Source organism: Rhinoraja longicauda, chromosome 31 (genome assembly GCF_053455715.1).
Source record: "Rhinoraja longicauda isolate Sanriku21f chromosome 31, sRhiLon1.1, whole genome shotgun sequence".
Lineage (NCBI taxonomy): Eukaryota > Metazoa > Chordata > Chondrichthyes > Rajiformes > Arhynchobatidae > Rhinoraja > Rhinoraja longicauda.
Genome location: NC_135983.1, coordinates 1,013,380 through 1,030,652, shown reverse-complemented (window position 1 = coordinate 1,030,652; position 17,273 = coordinate 1,013,380). Strand labels below are relative to the sequence as shown.

The following is a 17,273-nucleotide window of genomic DNA, read 5'->3' as shown; positions in this document are numbered from 1 at the left end:
CTGTACTAATCAACAATCTATCTATGCCTTAAATATATCCACTGACTTTGCCTCCACCGCCTTTTGTGGCAAAGAATTCCACAGATTCACCACCCTCTGACTAAAGAGTTTTCCTACTTTGGAGAGGTTTGCTGATCTTGTTTCATTAAATGGGAGGCCATTTAAAACTGGGTTGAGAAGAAACTTTTTCACCCAGACCGTTGTGAATTTGTGGAATTCTCTGCCACAGAGGGCAGTGGAGGCCAATTCACTGGATGAATTTAAAAGAGAGTTAGATAGAGCTCTAGGGGCTAGTGTAATCAAGGGATATGGGGAGAAGGCAGGCACGGGTTACTGATTGTGGATGATCAGCCATGATCACAATGAATGGCGGTGCTCGAAGGGCCAAATGGCCTCCTCCTGCACCTATTTTCTATGTTTCTAGTGGTTTGTACATTGTACCCAGCAGGGCACTCCCTTGTGTGGTTGTCTGAAGAATCTTGGTAACTGACACAGACATGGATCTCTGAATTGAAGTGTGAAGGACGACCATTAGTGCAGGCCACCTAGTAGTTCAACGTCACTGTATTGTGATGGTCTCCTGCCCAGTGAAGTCATTGGAGGCTGGGAATGGTGCTTGTTGTTTCTTGGCCAGTTGCTCGAGACCCCTGGTGAGTCCAGCATTAGAGATGGTGGTGCGTGTCTTCCACATGATCAACGTGCTTGTAGGAACAGTGTCCTCACCAAACGTAATTCCTGGAAATAAACACCTAATCATGCAAATGATATTTGGAAAGCCTCGAAAGAGGAAAATGTTTCCGTTTGGTTTATTGTCACCCGTACCGAGTGAAAAGCTTTTTGTTGCGTGCTAACCAGTCAGCAGAAAGACAATACATGATTACAATCAATCCATTTACACTGTATAGATACATGATAAGGGATTAACGTTTAGTGCAAGGTCAAGCCAGCAAAGTCCAGTCAAGGATAGTACAAGGGGCATCAAAGAGGTAGATAGTGGTTCAGCCCTGCTCGCTGGATATGAGGGACACCTGGGGGTCTCCCTATCCTCTTGTTTAGTTTGTGATGGAGGAAGTATTTCTTCTCTGCAGCTGAGTGTCCTTGGAATTCCTTTTCCAGAAATGTGGAAGCTTAATCCTTGAATTTGTAGAAACCTAAAATAAAATTTGAATTCTTAAGGAAATTATGTTATGGAAAATCGGAGGAGGCTGAACTTTGGTGAAGATTTGATCCGATGGAATTCCTTTCCCAGAAACGTGGAGGATGAATCCTTGAATTTGTGGATACCTAAAATTTAAATTATAATTCTTAAGGAAATTGTGTTATGGAGAATGGGAGGAGGTTGAACTTTGGGGGAGATTGGATGTGATGGGATATAGTTTGGTTGGGCAGGCATGACCTCCTGTTCCCATTCCTCGTTTAATTATTTGCACATCATTGCTAACGGACTGAATTCCTAATTCCCCACAGGGATCTGACGGTTCCAGATTTGTTAACCAGGTATCGCTGAATGTGCTGTGGCTCTGTGGGGCAGAGTGTGTTGGAATGTAGACGTGCTCTTGTGTTAGAGTGTAGTGCAATGTGCCAGTGTACCAGTGCTGCTGCCAGTGGGGTCATGCCCTGTCCGCTGGCACACAGTGCAGAGCTGGTGCCGCAGTGTTGGGGAGTAGGCACTGGGTGGTCCTCCAACACAACCTCACCTGGAACTCCTCGCTTCATTCCCTCCATCAGATCTCTGCCCCTCTCCTTCCAGTGCCCAAACCACTGATCAAATGAAGCATTACGTGACATGAGCACAGAACAGTACAGGCCCTTCAGCCCACAATATCTGTGCCGAACATGATGCCAAGACCAACTCTTATCTATCCCCACACTATCCATTACCTGCATCTCCATGTGCGTATCTAAAAGCCTGTTAAATGCCACAAACATCTCTGCCTCCACCACACGGTTCCAGACTGTGTCAAGAAATTGCCCCTCGCATCTTTTTCAGCTTCGCTCCTCTCACCTTAAAACTTATGCCCTCTAGTATTTAGCATTTCCCTCCTGGGAAAGGCTCTGCTTGTCTACCAAGTCTGCCTGTCTACCCAGCTCTACCTGTCTACCAAGCTCTGCCTGTCTACCCAGCTCTACCTGTCTACCAAGCTCTGCCTGTCTACCCAGCTCTACCTGTCTACCAAGTCTACCTGTCTACCCAGCTCTACCTGTCTACCAAGCTCTGCCTGTCTACGCCATGAGAAAGATGGATGTATTTCTTTCGCTCCCTTGCCTTTCCCGTTTTGTAAAGCAGCACACTTTACCTGCCAGTAGCTTTTCGGCCAGACTGCCCAGCCCCTCTTGTCCCTCAGGCTGACACCCCATGGTCTTGTCTTTGGTGTCAATGCGATTGTGGCCACGCCTGCAATGGCTTCTCCCCTTCATGGATCCATCCTCTCCACCCCCTCACATCACCTGCTGGCACTCGGCAGCTTTGCTCAGTCAAAGGTCCCAGCACTCGCTCCAACACCCTCCCCTTCCCGTCTGTCCCAATTTGCCTCCAGGTTTGTCTGATCTCTGCAGAATCTTCTGCAACATTAGGAAAACTTCAGGAATCTCCAGGCATTCCTGGCTTGTGTTCAGCTGCTGGCTATTCCTGAACTGGGCTAATTATAACCTGGGTTTCTGTGAACTCCGACCTGGGGCACCATTTCCCAGCATCTTCACTCTTCTGCTGGAACTCTTGCCTGTCTCCTGTATCCTTTGCCCTGACTCTCCCAACAGTGTCCTGGTGGCCTCCAACATTCTACCCTCTCCTGCTCCTGGTGTAACTCGTCAGATCAAATCCACCCGGCACCCCTGTGCACAGGAGCGTCAGTCTCCTAGCTTACAAATGTCACTTTCTAAGTGTCTGTTTCCCAGCCCGGCACTTCATCACGCTGCTGTTATTCACTCTGCTTTCTCTGCCTAGTCCCAATCCTTAGTATTTGTTTCCTCAGCCACTCCACCTCTTGACCATCTGCCTTGACCGAGTTCACTAGCTCTGGTGTTGTCATGTAGCTGTGCTTTATTAGAAATAGGTCATTCGGCCCTTCGAGCCAGCACCGCCATTCAATATGATCATGGCCCATCATCTAAAATCAGTACCCCGTTCCTGCCCTTTCCCCATATCCCTTGATTCCTTTAGCCCAAAGAGCCATATCTCTCTCTTGAAAGCATCCAGAATTCCACCGATTCACAACTCTGGGTGAAAATGTTTTTCCTCATCTCAGTCCTAAATGACCTACCCCTTATTCATAAACTGTGACCCCTGGTTCTCCCAAGGGTCACAGTTTAAGAATTGTTCCCCCAACATAGGGAACATTTATCTTGTATCGAGCCCGTCAATTCCTTTAAGAATTTTATATGTTTCTATAAGATCCCCTCTTATCCTAAATGTCATCATATGGCAGTCCGCTATTCCCTGCCGCTATGCTGGGAATTAACCTGGTGAACCTACGCTGCACTCCATCAATAGCAATATTTTCTTTCTGGCGACACTCCACTGCACTACCTCGGTACGTTCTGTTATGTAAAGGCTCTACTAAACTACGTTGTTGCACCCATTAACTTCTTGAGGGTTGATGCCAGAATATTGTTTACTTTCACTTGCTTGCACATAGTTCCCTCGAAGGTTAATGTGGGTACCTTTGAGGGAACTATGTGCAAAAGGCACGTTGTTTCTTGGAACTTGTGCTAAAACCTGCCTCTCGTTCAATACAGACACCGCTCTCTCCCCCCTCCTGATTCATGGGGGATACTAACTGTGCGTTTACTACTGTGTATGGATTTTGGATTAAAACTGCACGATTACATAATGGAATTGCCTCGGTCCTGTGTTAACATTTTTAATTTGCTCTAACACCCCTTGCCATACCAGGAGCAATTGCTTCAGGCTGTGATTGTCCTTGCATTATAAGCCTAATAGCTAATTTGCTGTTTGATGCGAGTTTGTTTTGGCAATCCACCTGAAGCCTGTTTGAGATATGGCCATGCAGCCAATTGGCCAAGCCTGGCGTCTGTGCCATGGGAGGGCAATGCCACTCCAGCACTGACACTAACAGTGGTGCCAGCTGTTGCAAGCCAGTGAGGTAGGTGCACAACTCCTGATGCAGTGGACATGTTCAACGCAGCACCCATTTATTAACTTGTCAGTGTGGAAGCTTTTGCTGCAAACTTGTTTGTGAAAGTGTGGAGAAGCAGGCACGCGTGGCTGTTATCCAACGGGCTCACGGTATGGACCCATGTGCAATTAGTCACGTGTGATGCTGTCTGTTATGAGTTGCCCTCCTATTGGGCACCATGGTCTGACAGTCTGCTTCCACTAGATGGAGCTGAGCAGAGCCTGGGCAGAAAACTTCATCAGTCAGAGTATTGAGTATAGAGGTTGGGAGGTCATGTTGCAGTGGTGTAAGACGTTGGTGAGGCCACATTTAGAGTATTGTGTTCAGGTCTGGGCACCATGTTATAGGAAAGATGTTGGTAAGCTGGAACGGGTACAGAGAAGATTTTCGAGGATGTTGCCAGGACTAGCGGGTCTGAGCTATAGGGAGAGGTTGAGTAGGCTGGGACTCTATTCCCTGGAGCACAGGAGGGTGAGGGGTGATCATATAAAGGTGTATAAGATCACGAGAGGAATAGGTCGGGTAGATACAGTCTCCTGCCCAGAGTAGGTGAATCGAGGACATAGGTTTACGGTGAAAGGGTAAAGATTTCATAGGAATCTGAGGGGTAACTTTTTCACACAAAGGGTGGTGGGTGTATGGAACAAGCTGTCAAATGAGGTAGTTGAGTTAGGGACTATCCCAACGTTTAAGAAACAGTTAGACAGGTACATGGATAGGGCATGTTTGGAGGGAAATGGACCAAATGCTGGCAGGTGGGACTAGTGTAGCTGGGACATGTTGTCCAGTGTGGGCAACTTGGGCCGAAGGGCCTGTTTCCACTCTGTATCACTCTGGCTGTATAAATGCATTGGGGCCAGCACGGAGCTGCAGCAGGTTCACTGCACAACCTCTAGCGCATGCACAATGTGAGCAAGTGGGTAGAAACTAAAATGAAAATGAAAGGGCCAGTATTCATTATAATAAAACATGTAACTTGCCTCTGGTTTGACGAAGTGCTCAGATTAATTTTTTACACTATTCCAACACAAGTTCCAGAGAATTTCCTTCCGTTTGATTGCAGCTGGCTGTGGTGGGCGGTGATCCACGATGCAGCATGATTGCTGCTGACGAGCATGGTCCCATGTCCCAGGAGATCTGTCATCCCAAGTTCCAGACCCCTGAGGCTTTCCGACTCTTGAATTCACAACAGAAAATTTGTAAATTAAATTGAAGTAATTCCAAGCAAAAAAAGTCCATTCTCTGTAAACTTGAGGCTTGGTTGGCAGGGATAGAACACATTTTTAAACATCTAAGGAAGTGTAGTTAGTGGAGTGCTGCCTGTCAGTCCAGCGGCCTGGGTTCAATCCTCACCACCGCTGGTCTCCAGGGCTTCACACTCCCCTCAGAAACATGGATTAGACAATAGACAATAGACAATAGACAATAGGTGCAGGAGTAGGCCATTCAGCCCTTCGAGCCAGCACCGCCATTCAATGCGATCATGGCTGATCACTATCAATCAGTACCCCGTTCCTGCCTTCTCCCCATACCCCCTCACTCCGCTATCCTTAAGAGCTCTATCCAGCTCTCTCTTGAAAGCATCCAACGAACTGGCCTCCACTGCCTCTGAGGCAGAGAATTCCACACCTTCACCACCCTCTGACTGAAAAAGTTCTTCCTCATCTCTGTTCTAAATGGCCTACCCCTTATTCTCAAACTGTGGCCCCTTGTTCTGGACTCCCCCAACATTGGGAACATGTTATCTGCCTCTAATGTGTCCAATCCCCTAATTATCTTATATGTTTCAATAAGATCCCCCCTCATCCTTCTAAGGATTGGCAGATTAATGGGCCGCAGAGTGTAGGTGGGTTGTGGAATCCAGGGGGAATTGGCCTGCAGTAGCTTCCCGTTTCTAGTGATCTGCTGCCAGGAGCTGGAATTCACAAGGACCGTAGTGTACAGGTCATTAGTGATAGGAGTACAATTAGGCCATTCAGCCCATCAAGTCTACTCCGCCGTTCAATCATGGCTGGTCTATCTCTCCCTCTTAACCCCATTCTCCGGCCTTCTCCCCGTAACCCCTGACACCCGCATTGATCCCTGGAGGGGTTGGTTCTGGTCAGTGACTGCTGTTGCTCCCAGCTGGGTGAGGGAGGTTTTAGTGGATCTTTCTCAGACCAGGCCTTGCTTACGCAGTACTTTGGTACCCAGCGGCGGAGGGAGGCGTGGGTGAGGGAGGGGGGTGTAATTCCAGAGGGTTTTTGTGATGGTGGTGCTGCCTGTCGATGTGAGGGGCCCCTGCCTTGTGTTCCTGCATTGTTTAATTGTCTGGGTGGGATCAGATTTGCCCGTGTTTGATCACTTTCCCCAGCCAGTCTCTGAGTCTGGCTGCCAGTTCCTGTGATGGGTGCGAGTTGCTCACTGCTGTTTCTCTCCTGGGCAGGTGAGAGTGATCCAGGGCAAGGAGCCGGCGCATCTGATGAGCATGTTTGGCGGGCAGCCGCTGGTGGTGTACCATGGTGGCAGCTCGCGGGACGGTGGGCAGAGTGCGCCAGCGGACAATCGCTTGTTCCAAGTCCGGGCCAGCAGCTCTGGGTCCACCAAAGCAGTGGAGGTTAGTGGTTTACCCATCCCATCACAACGTGAGCATGGTCTCACACGGACAACCCCTTCCTGTAAGGGCACGTGACGGACCTTGTTTCTCAATGCGATTTACTTTTGAAGAGTTGCTTCCACTGTTGTAAGGGGGGGTGCAGTGACACAGCTGGTAGAGCTGCTGCTGCCTCTCAGCTCCAGAGATCCTGTTTCAATCCTGACCTCAGTCGCTGTCTGTGTATGGAGTTTGCATGTTCTCCCTGTGACCACATGGGATTCCTCTGGCTCCCTCCCACATCCCCAAAATGTTTGGCCTCTATAAATCTACACTTTTTCTATGTTATCCCACTTTCTCATCCACTCACAAGTTCACAAGTTATCAGAGTAGAATTAGGCCATTCGGCCCATCGAGTCCACTCTGTCATTCAATCATGGCTGATCTCTGCCTCCTAATCCCATTTTCCTGCCTTCTCCTCATTACCCTTGACACACATTCTAATCAAGAATCTAGTGTGCCGGGAGTGATTGAGGATGTGGGATAACATAGAACTAGTGTAAACAGGTAATCAATAGTTGAAGAAGAGTCTCAACCCCAAACGTCACCTATTCCTTAGGCAGCCAGTGATGATCCGCATGGTGTCGTTGAGGGTGGCGTCTAGCTTGCTGGTATGAGCGCTGCGGCACCATGCTGGGGCAGCGTACTCAGCGGCGCTGTACACGAGTGCAAGAGCACTGGTTCCAAGAGTAGATGTCCTGGCGCCCCATGACGATCCGGCCAAGCAACGCAGGAGGTTGTTCGGTGCCGAGACTTTAGTACAGAGAGCTTCAAGGTGTTGCTTGTAGGTCAGCTGCCGATCTAGTTTCACCCCGAGGTATGTAGGAAATGGGTTGTAGGGTAGGGGTGACCCATTGAGGGTGAAGGTTAGCTGGCGTTGAGCTTCCTTGTTGTGTCTGCCGAAGATAGGCACAAAGTGTTGGAGTAACTCAGTGGGTCAGGCAGCATCTCTGGAGAAAAAGGATGGGTGACGATTCATGTCAGAACCTTTCTTCAGATAAACCAGCATCTGCAGTTCCTTTCTACACAGTTTCTAGTGTCTACATTAGTTTTGCCCATCTGACCAGGAGGGGTAGCAGAGCTGATTGCTGCCAGCAGATGTCACTGGTGTGCTGCAGGCTGGGGTGAACATGGGCCTTGTTACAAACAGGCAGCGATAGAGCCGGGTCCACTCCACCCTCCAATGCTCCCGAGTAGACAGTGTAATGTTTGTGCCTCTCCTAGACATGCAGGCTCCCACACGAGCCACTGTCTGATCCCCACCCCAGACAGAGGACTTGTGGGTTTACACCACAGATAGACACTCGTGCTGGAGTAACAGCCGGACAGGCAGCATCTCTGGAGAGAAAACCCGTCTTCGGAAGTGGCATTGCTTCCTCCAATAGCTGCCCCCCGCCTTCTCCCCGCAGCACTAACTCTGCTCTCCTGCCTCAGTTTGACGGTTCAAATCCTGCTCGAGGCCGGCTACAGTCGACTTTTATTTTTGGATGAATTTTACACCGCGCTGTTGTGCTATTAATGGGAATGGACCAGTAATCTCTCAGGGACTGAGAATGGCCCAGGGCTACTGTTGGAGATTAGTTAATACAAGTAATTAAGTAATTAACGACGGTCCACTCGAGCTGCAAGGCTTTGGAGGAGCAGGGAGAGAACATGGAGCAGGCTAGACTATCTGGTACATCTAGGGATGTGGTTCGTAAGTCATAGGAATAGATTTAGGTCATTCAGCCCGTCAAGTCTACTTGAATCAATCATGGCTGATCTATATTTCTCACTCAACCGCATTCTCCTGCCTTCTCCCCATACCCCCTGACACCTGTACCAATCAAGAATCTATCAACCTCCACCTTAAAAATATCTTTTGACTTGGCCTCCACAGCCATCTATGGCAATGAATTCCACAGAATCGCCACCCTCTGACCAAAGAAATCCCGCCTTCTCCTTCCTAAAGGAATGTCCTTTAATCTTTGATCTATCTTTCCCTCTCAACTCCATTCTTCTGCCATCTCCCCGTAAACTTGCAGTTGGAGATGTGAATGGGGTGGCGGGCGGGGTGGAGGGGAAGTACTTTGTGAATAGTGTGGGGATGATCCTGTGGTCTGACCTGATGTTGAAGGTGATAATCAGTGGGGGTGGGGATTACTGTGGTTGCTACTGATGCCGTGACCTCTGCTACCCCCACCCACAGGTCGATGCCACTGCCTGCAACCTGAATTCCAACGATGTCTTTGTGCTGAAGACCCCTGACTCCAGCTACCTGTGGGTGGGCCTTGGTGCCAGCGACCCCGAGAGGCAGGGGGCCCAGCAACTCCTCGACATCCTGGGGGTCGGGGCCACAGAGGTTGGGGAGGGCAGTGAGCCGGGTAAGGTTCAGTGGATTTATTATCATGTGTACAACGGTACAGTGAGATACCTGTGTTGCGTGCAGGGTTGCCAACTTCCTCACTCCCAAATACGGGACAAGGTGATGTCACCGCCCCGCGTCCCATGTGACCTCACCCAGCCAGTGGCCACGTGCTCCCACTCCACCAATGGCGACCGACTGGGTGCCGCCTGATGGAGGTTGCGTAGCAACCCGCCTCCTGGCCCGAAGCAGGAGAGGTTTGGGCCCAACGGGTCCACTTCGTCTAGTCACACATAACGAGCACCATCCCCCGGTTAGTGTTGAATGTACAGTGCAGCTCTCTGAGTCTAAATGCAGTGGAACAGAGGGATCTGGGAATAACTGTGCATTGTTCCCTGAAGGTGGAATCTCATGTGGATAGGGTGGTGAAGAAGGCGTTTGGTATGCTTGCCTTTATAAATCAGAGCATCGAGTATAGAAGTTGGGATGTAATGTTAAAATTGTACAGGGCATTGGTGAGGCCGAATCTGGAGTATGGTGTGCAGTTCTGGTCGCCAAATTATAGGAAGGATGTCGACAAAATGGAGAGGGTACAGAGGAGATTTACTAGAATGTTGCCTGGGTTTCAGCACTTAGGCTACAGAGAGAGGTTGAACAGGTTGGGTCTTTATTCTTTGGAGCGTAGAACGTTGAGGGGGACTTGATAGAGGTTTTTTAAATTTTGAGAGGGACGGACAGAGTTGACGTGGGTAGGCTTTTCCCTTTGAGAGTGGGGAAGATTCCAACAAGGGGACATAGCTTCAGAATTGAGGGTCAAAGGTTTAGGGGTAACATGAGGGGGAACTTCTTTACTCAGAGGGTTGTGGCTGTATGGAATGGGCTTCCGGTGGAAGTGGTGGAGGCTGGCTCGATTTTATTATTTAAGAGTAAATTGGATAGGTATATGGATAGGAGGGGATTGGAGGGTTATGGTCTGAGTGCAGGTAGATGAGACTAGGTCAGGGAGAATGGTCGGCGTGGACTGGTAGGGCCGGACAGGCCTGTTTCCATGCTGTAGTTGTTATATGTTATATGTTATATGCAAGAGCTGCCATGTTGGGGCCATTTTACAGTCCCAGCTGCAGCTGGCCATGACGGCCCATTACAGCTGGCGCCACCAATCGAGTTGTCCAGCAAACCGTCGTCCCTCTCCTTGCTCCCTGTTTCTCAGCCCTTGTTCCCCGGGGGGAGTTCCTGCAGCCAACCTCGAGGTTACAGTACCCCCTTTGTGCAAAGAGACATGAAGGGTGAACGTCCATCTTGTTCCTCAGTTGTGGTGAAGTGCCCTTTGTTCAGCATCTCCCTTCCTCCTCCTCCCCCTGGGTTTCCCCTCCAGGCGGGTTCCCGGTGATGGGCCTACTGCTTCTTCTAGCCCCAAGGCCGGTTGCCATGGTGACGACCCCTCATTCCGAGCAGCAGCCGTCAAACCTGTAGAGCGAGGTTGTCACCGCTCAGTGTCAATGAGGTGAAGCCAACCCGTGTCACACAGCATCAGGGCTCTCCAATCTTGGTGTGGAATTTATTCCTGTACTTGTTAATTGATATCTTAAAATTTGTAAGCTCAAATGTGATGAGCCTTAAGGACTTTTAACCCCTATCACGGTTAATATTGCTGTTGTTTCAACGTCCTTCTGCTCCTTGAATCCCCAAGTCTCTACAGTCATACAGCATGGAAACAGGCCCTTCAGCCCAACTCATCCATGCCGACCAAGATGCCAAATCTACGCTAGTTCCACCTGCCCGAGTTTGGCCCTATCCCTCTTAACCTTTCCGGGCCATGTACCTGTCCAAGTGTCTTTTAATGGTTGTTATAGTAACTGCCTCGACTACCTCCTCTGACAGCTTGTGTGTAAGAAGGACTGCTGATGCTCATTTAAACCGAAAATAGACACAAAAAGCTGGAGTAACTCAGTGGGACAGGCAGCATCTCTGGAGAGAAGGAATGGGTTTTGGGTCTGCCGGTCCCGCTGAATTACTCCATTTTATTGTGTCTATCGTCTGACAGCTCATTCCATACCCACCTCCCTCTTGTGTAGCAAATGTTGCCCCTCTGGTTCCTATTAAGTTTTGCCCCTCTCACCTTAGACTTATGTCCTCTGGTTCTTGATTCCACTAACCTGGGTAAAATCCACCCTATCTATTCCCCTCATTGTTCTACACACATCCATAAGATCTCTCCTCAGCCACTCACACGCCAAGGAACCATCCTCTCTCTGCCCAATCTGTCCTGATAGCTCCACCCTCGTCCTGACAACATCCTTGTACATTTTCTCTGCACGTTTTCCAGTTTAATGACATCCTTCCTTTCGCGGGGTGGCCAAAACTGACCACAATATTCCAAATATGGCCCTACCAACATCTTGTACAACTGTAACATAACGCCCCAACCTCTACACTCAGTACCCTGACTGATGACGGCCAATGTACTGAAAGCCGCCTTGATCGCCTGTATACCTGAGACGCAACTCTCGGGGAAAAGTGGCTATCAATTTTCAACGTTCAAAATTTGTTAATCTTGCCCTTGAGTAGACTCCTCCTCCTGAATGTCAGGGTCCCCTAGCTGGAGGGTTCCAATCCCTCGCCATTTCTTCACCGCCGTCCCTCATGGCCGACCCTATCTTGAGATGCTCACTCTGTTTCACGGATCCCTGTGGCTTCCTACAAATGATTACAGGATGGAGAGCCCTGTGGAGAGCTGGCTCAGTGTACAGTCAGTGTGGGGCTTGTGAGCTGGGGAGAGCTGGCTCGGTGTGTGGTCAGTGTGGGGCTTGTGAGCTGGGGAGAGCTGGCTCAGTGTACAGTCAGTGTGGGGCTTGTGAGATCTCCCGTTCCCTGCGACCTCACACACTTTATTTCCCTGTTCTGACGGCAGATGATTTCTGGAATATCTTGGGAGGGAAGGCTGAATATCGCACTTCATCGCGGCTGAAGAACAAGATGGACGTCCACCCTCCTCGTCTCTTTGCCTGTTCCAACAAGACCGGCCGTTTCATTGTGAGTTTGCTTTACCCCTCCCTCCCTCCCTTTCTTTGAATTGTGGGGCGTGTGTTGCCAGAGTCGAGAGTCGCAGGGACCAGGCTACAGATGAGCAGATACGACAAGGGCACCTGAGGGGCTTTTACACAGGAACGTAGACATGGAGGAGTAGGGATCAAATGCAGACAGCACACAGCATGGAACGAAGCCCTTTGGCCCAACTTGTCCATATACACTAGCCCCACCTGCCTGCATTTGGTCCCAATCCCTCCAAACCTGTCCTATCCATGTACCTGTCTAACTGTTCCTTAAACGTTGCGATTGTTCCTACCTTAACTACCTCCTCCAGCAGCTTGCTCCATACACTCACCACCCTTTGAGTGAAAAAGTTACCCTTCCGATTCCTATCAAATCTTTTCCCCTTCGCTGTAAACCTCTAGTCTTTGATTCCCCTACTCTGGGCAAGAGACTGTGCATCTACCTGATCTATTCCTCTCATGATTTTATACACCTCTATAAAATCACCCCTCATCCCCCTACGCTCCAAAGGTCAGTCTAACTCCGCAGAGGTCAGTCTAAATGGGCAGAGGTCAGTCTAACTGGGCAGAGGTCAGTCTAAATGGGCAGAGGTCAGTCTAACTGGGCAGAGGTCAGTCTAACTGGGCATCTTCTGTACTGCGCTATTAATATTCTACCAAGTAGCTGGGCCCTTCTGGAGTGCAGTGTGTGAGGGGGGGGGGGGGGGGGTGGGGGGAGTGTAGGTGTGGGGGGGTGGGGGGAGTGTAGGTGTGGGGGGGTGGGGGGAGTGTAGGTGTGGGGGGGTGGGGGGAGTGTAGGTGTGGGGAGGGTGGGGGGAGTGTGGGGGTGGGGGGGGGAGTGTAGGTGTGGGGGGGTGGGGGGAGTGTAGGTGTGGGGAGGGTGGGGGGAGTGTAGGGGTGGGGGGAGTGTAGGTGTGGGGGGGTGGGGGAGTGTAGGGGTGGGGGAGTGTAGGGGTGGGGGGAGTGTGGGGGTGGGGGAGTGTAGGTGTGGGGGTGGGGGGGGGCAGGGGGGACTGTAGGTGTGGGGGGGGTGGGGGGAGTGTAGGTGTGGGGGGGGTGGGGGGAGTGTAGGTGTGGGGGGTGGGGGGAGTGTAGGTGTGGGGGGGGTGTGGGGGTGGGGGGAGTGTAGGTGTGGGGAGGTGGGGGGAGTGTGGGGGTGGGGGGAGAGTAGGTGTGGGGAGGTGGGGGGAGTGTAGGTGTGGGGGGGTGGGGGGAGTGTAGGTGTAGGGAGGGTGGGGGGGTGGGGGGAGTGTAGGTGTGGGGAGGGTGGGGGGAGTGTAGGTGTGGGGAGGGTGGGGGGAGTGTAGGTGTGGGGAGGGTGGGGGGAGTGTAGGTGTGGGGGGGTGGGGGGGGTGTAGGTGTGGGGGGGTGGGGGGAGTGTAGGTGTGGGGAGGGTGGGGGGAGTGTAGGTGTGGGGAGGGTGGGGGGAGTGTAGGTGTGGGGGGGTGGGGGGTGTAGGTGTGGGGGGGTGGGGGGAGTGTCGGTGTGGGGAGGGTGGGGGGAGTGTAGGTGTGGGGGGGGGTGGGGGGAGTGTAGGTGTGGGGGGGGGTGGGGGGAGTGTAGGTGTGGGGGGGGGGTGGGGGGAGTGTAGGTGTGGGGAGGGTGGGGGGGGTGGGGGGAGTGTGGGTGGGGGCAGGGGGGAGTGCAGTGTGTGAGGGGGGTATTGAGCGGGGGGAGTGTAGTGAGTGAGGGGGGGTGAGGGCAGGGGGGAGTGTGGGGGTGGGGGCAGGGGGGAGTGCAGTGTGTGGGGGTGGGGGCAGGGGGGAGTGCAGTGTGTGAGGGGGGGCAGGGGGAGTGTAGTGTGTGAGGGGGTGGGGGCAGGGGGAGTGTAGTGTGTGAGGGGGGGTATTGAGCAGAGGGGAGTGTAGAGAGGCGGGGGTATTGAGCAGAGGGGAGTGTAGTGTGAGGAGGGGTATTGAGCAGTGGGCAGCAGCCATGCTGAGGCACTCCCTGTCCTTCTCTTTGACTTGCATGGGAATTGCTAATATAAATCGCCCCATCGAGGGAGAATGGGAGAGTGTGAACTGGAAGAGGCAGCAAATGTTGTGTTTGATGTGTAAGTGGGCAGTAGCTGGGAAGAGAATTGACGCTTTGACCACCACAGATGGGAGCACAGTAAAACTCTGATATCTAACTGTAATTCTGTGTAACATCTTCGTGTTGGGTATTGAGACCAGGCAGCACAGTGGCGCAGCAGTAGAGTTGCTGCCTCACAGCCAGGTACAATCCTGACTACGGGTGCTGTCTGTATGGAGTTTGTATGTTCTCCCTGTGACCGCGTGGGTTTTCTCCGGGTGCTCTGGTTTCCTCCCACACTCCAAGGATGTACAGGTTTGTAGGTTAATTGGCCCTGTGTAAACGGGCGGGCGTGTGTAGGATAGAACTAGTTGTACTGATGTTCACTGGTCGGTGGGCTGAAGGACCTGCTTCCATGCCATATATGTCCAAACTAAGCTCAATGTCCAATGGTCCAGAAAATCTGACGGCCTCGAATGTGCTGGATTATCAGTTTTACTGGTATATGTGGAATCTGGCACATGTGGAATCTGGTACATGTGGAATCTGGCACACGTGGAATCTGGCACACGTGGAATCTGGCACATGTGGAATCTGGCACATGTGGAATCTGGCACATGTGGAATCTGGCACACGTGGAATCTGGCACATGTGGAATCTGGTACATGTGGAATCTGGCACATGTGGAATCTGGTACACGTGGAATCTGGTACACGTGGAATCTGGTACACGTGGAATCTGGTACATGTGGAATCTGGCACACGTGGAATCTAGCACATGTGGAATCTGGCACATGTGGAATCTGGCACACGTGGAATCTGGCACACGTGGAATCTGGCACATGTGGAATCTGGCACATGTGGAATCGGGCACATGTGGAATCTGGCACATGTGGAATCTGGCACATGTGGAATCTGGCACATGTGGAATCTGGCACATGTGGAATCTGGCACATGTGGAATCTGGCACATGTGGAATCTGGCACATGTGGAATCTGGTACATGTGGAATCTTTTTGAAGACTGTGCTTTCCCTGGCAATCCCAACACTGCAAAGCATTTGATAAAATGGCTGCAACGTTGCACTTGGTCAGCAGGACTCCACTCGCACTTTACGAGGCTGCAGTGGTTTGAGACTGATTGCCCTGTAGTCATACAGTACGGACACGGCCCCCTCAGGCTAACCTTCAGCGGTGAAGCGGGTAGAGCTGCTGCGGAATGTGCGCCAGAGACCCAGGTTTGATCCTGGCTGTGTGGAGTTTGCACGTTCTCCTTGTGGGTTTTCTCCAGGTGCTCCGGTTTCCTCCCACATTCCAAAGACGTGCATGTTTGTAAGTGAATCAGCCTCTGTAAATTGCCCTGAGTGTGCAGGGAGTGGATGAGAAAGTGAAAGTGGATGGGGAACAGTTCAACAGTTCAGCAGAGCTTTATTTGTCATTCGGTACCAAGGTACCGAACGAAACTACATAGCAGTCACACGCAAAAAAGAACACAAGACACATGACCCCAACACAAACGTCCATCACAGTGACTCCAAACACCCCCTCACTGTGATGGAGGCAACAAAACTTCCACTCTCTTCCCCATGCCCACGGACAGACAGCTCGTCCCCGACCGACCCGCACAGTCCGCGCAAGGTGCGACCGAGCCGTGCGCAGCTAAGTCCCGCGGCCGAGCCGCACCGGGCAATGTTAGGCCCCGCGGCCGAGCCGCACCGGGCGATGGAAGGCCCCGCGGCCAAGCCGCACCGGGCGATGTTAAGTCCAGCGGCCGAGCCGCACCAGCGATGAAAAGTCCCGCGGCCGAGCCGCGCCGGGCGATGTTAGGCCCCGCGGCCGAGCCGCACCGGGCACTGTTAAGTCCAGCGGCCGAGCCGCACCAGCGATGTTAGGCCCCGCGACCGAGCCGCACCGGGCAATGGAAGGCCCCGCGGCCGAGCCGCACCGGGCACTGTTAAGTCCAGCGGCCGAGCCGCACCAGCGATGTTAGGCCCCGCGGCCGAGCCGCACCGGGCGATGGAAGGCCCCGCGGCCAAGCCGCACCGGGCACTGTTAAGTCCAGCGGCCGAGCCACGCCGGGCGATGTTAAGTCCAGCGGCCGAGCCGCGCCGGGCGATGTTAAGTCCAGCGGCCGAGCCGCACCGGGCGATGGAAGGCCCCGCGGCCGAGCCGCACCCCGCGCCGTGAGGAAGAGACCTAAAAGAGAAAGGTTTCCCCCACCCCCCCACCCACACCACCACCCCCCACCCCACCACCCCCCACCCACACCACCACCCCCCATACATACACAACCAAAAAAAAAAACCAAAAAACCATCCCAACACCGACACACAAAAAAAAAAAAGGAAAAAAGACGAACAGACTGCTAGCGAGCCGCAGCCGTTAGGCGCCGCCACTTCCGCTTCCGTGATGGATGATTGGCCTGGACTCGATGGGCCGAGCGGCCTGTCTCTAAACTTGTCCATGCTGACCAGGTTGCCTCTCTAGGTGGTCACACTTGCTAGCATTGTGCTGTATTTCTGTTCCTGGAATCTGTCCAAATGCTGTAATTGTACCCATATCTGCTGCTGGCTCTGGCATCTCCATGGATTTTTGGACGTGAAGGGCAAGCTTTATCACCCCTTTATTTCCCCTCTCCACGTGCTCTCTTATGCTCTCTACGTGGGAAGAGAGTGGAGGGACTCTGACCATTATCTGTTATAAGTCTCTGTAAAGTCACCTCTCGGTCTCCTTTCATCCAGTGGAATTGCCCCAGTCACTCCCCGTAACACAAGCCCTGCAGCCCAGCAACATCTTCGTGAATGGCTCCTGCACCCGCCCCAGCTTAATCGCCACCTTCCTGCAGTTTGGCAATCGAAATTGCACCCACCATTTCAGGTATGGCCTCACCAACGTCTTGTGCAGCTTTAACATGATGGCCCAACCTACTTGACTTCTGTGCTCTGACCGATGAAGACAAGGGTAACAAATGCCACCTTGTGTGCCAGTGTCGCCACTCTCTGGAACGTTGCACCTGTACCCCTAGCTTCCTCTGTTTACAATACTCCAGTCGGCTTGTCATTTACTGTCTATGGCTGCCATGTTTATAAGTTACT

The 17,273-nt window shown here is 52.1% G+C and overlaps 1 protein-coding gene across 1 annotated transcript in view; it reads left to right on the top strand.

The window, feature by feature from the left end:
* Positions 1–17,273, top strand: part of LOC144608520 (gelsolin-like) — a 106,176-nt gene that overhangs the window by 62,414 nt on the left and 26,489 nt on the right. The window contains exons 12-14 of the mRNA XM_078426400.1: positions 6,562–6,732; positions 8,957–9,131; positions 12,024–12,145. Coding sequence (XP_078282526.1) covers positions 6,562–6,732; positions 8,957–9,131; positions 12,024–12,145 — 468 coding nt within the window. The remainder of the gene's footprint in view (positions 1–6,561; positions 6,733–8,956; positions 9,132–12,023; positions 12,146–17,273) is intronic.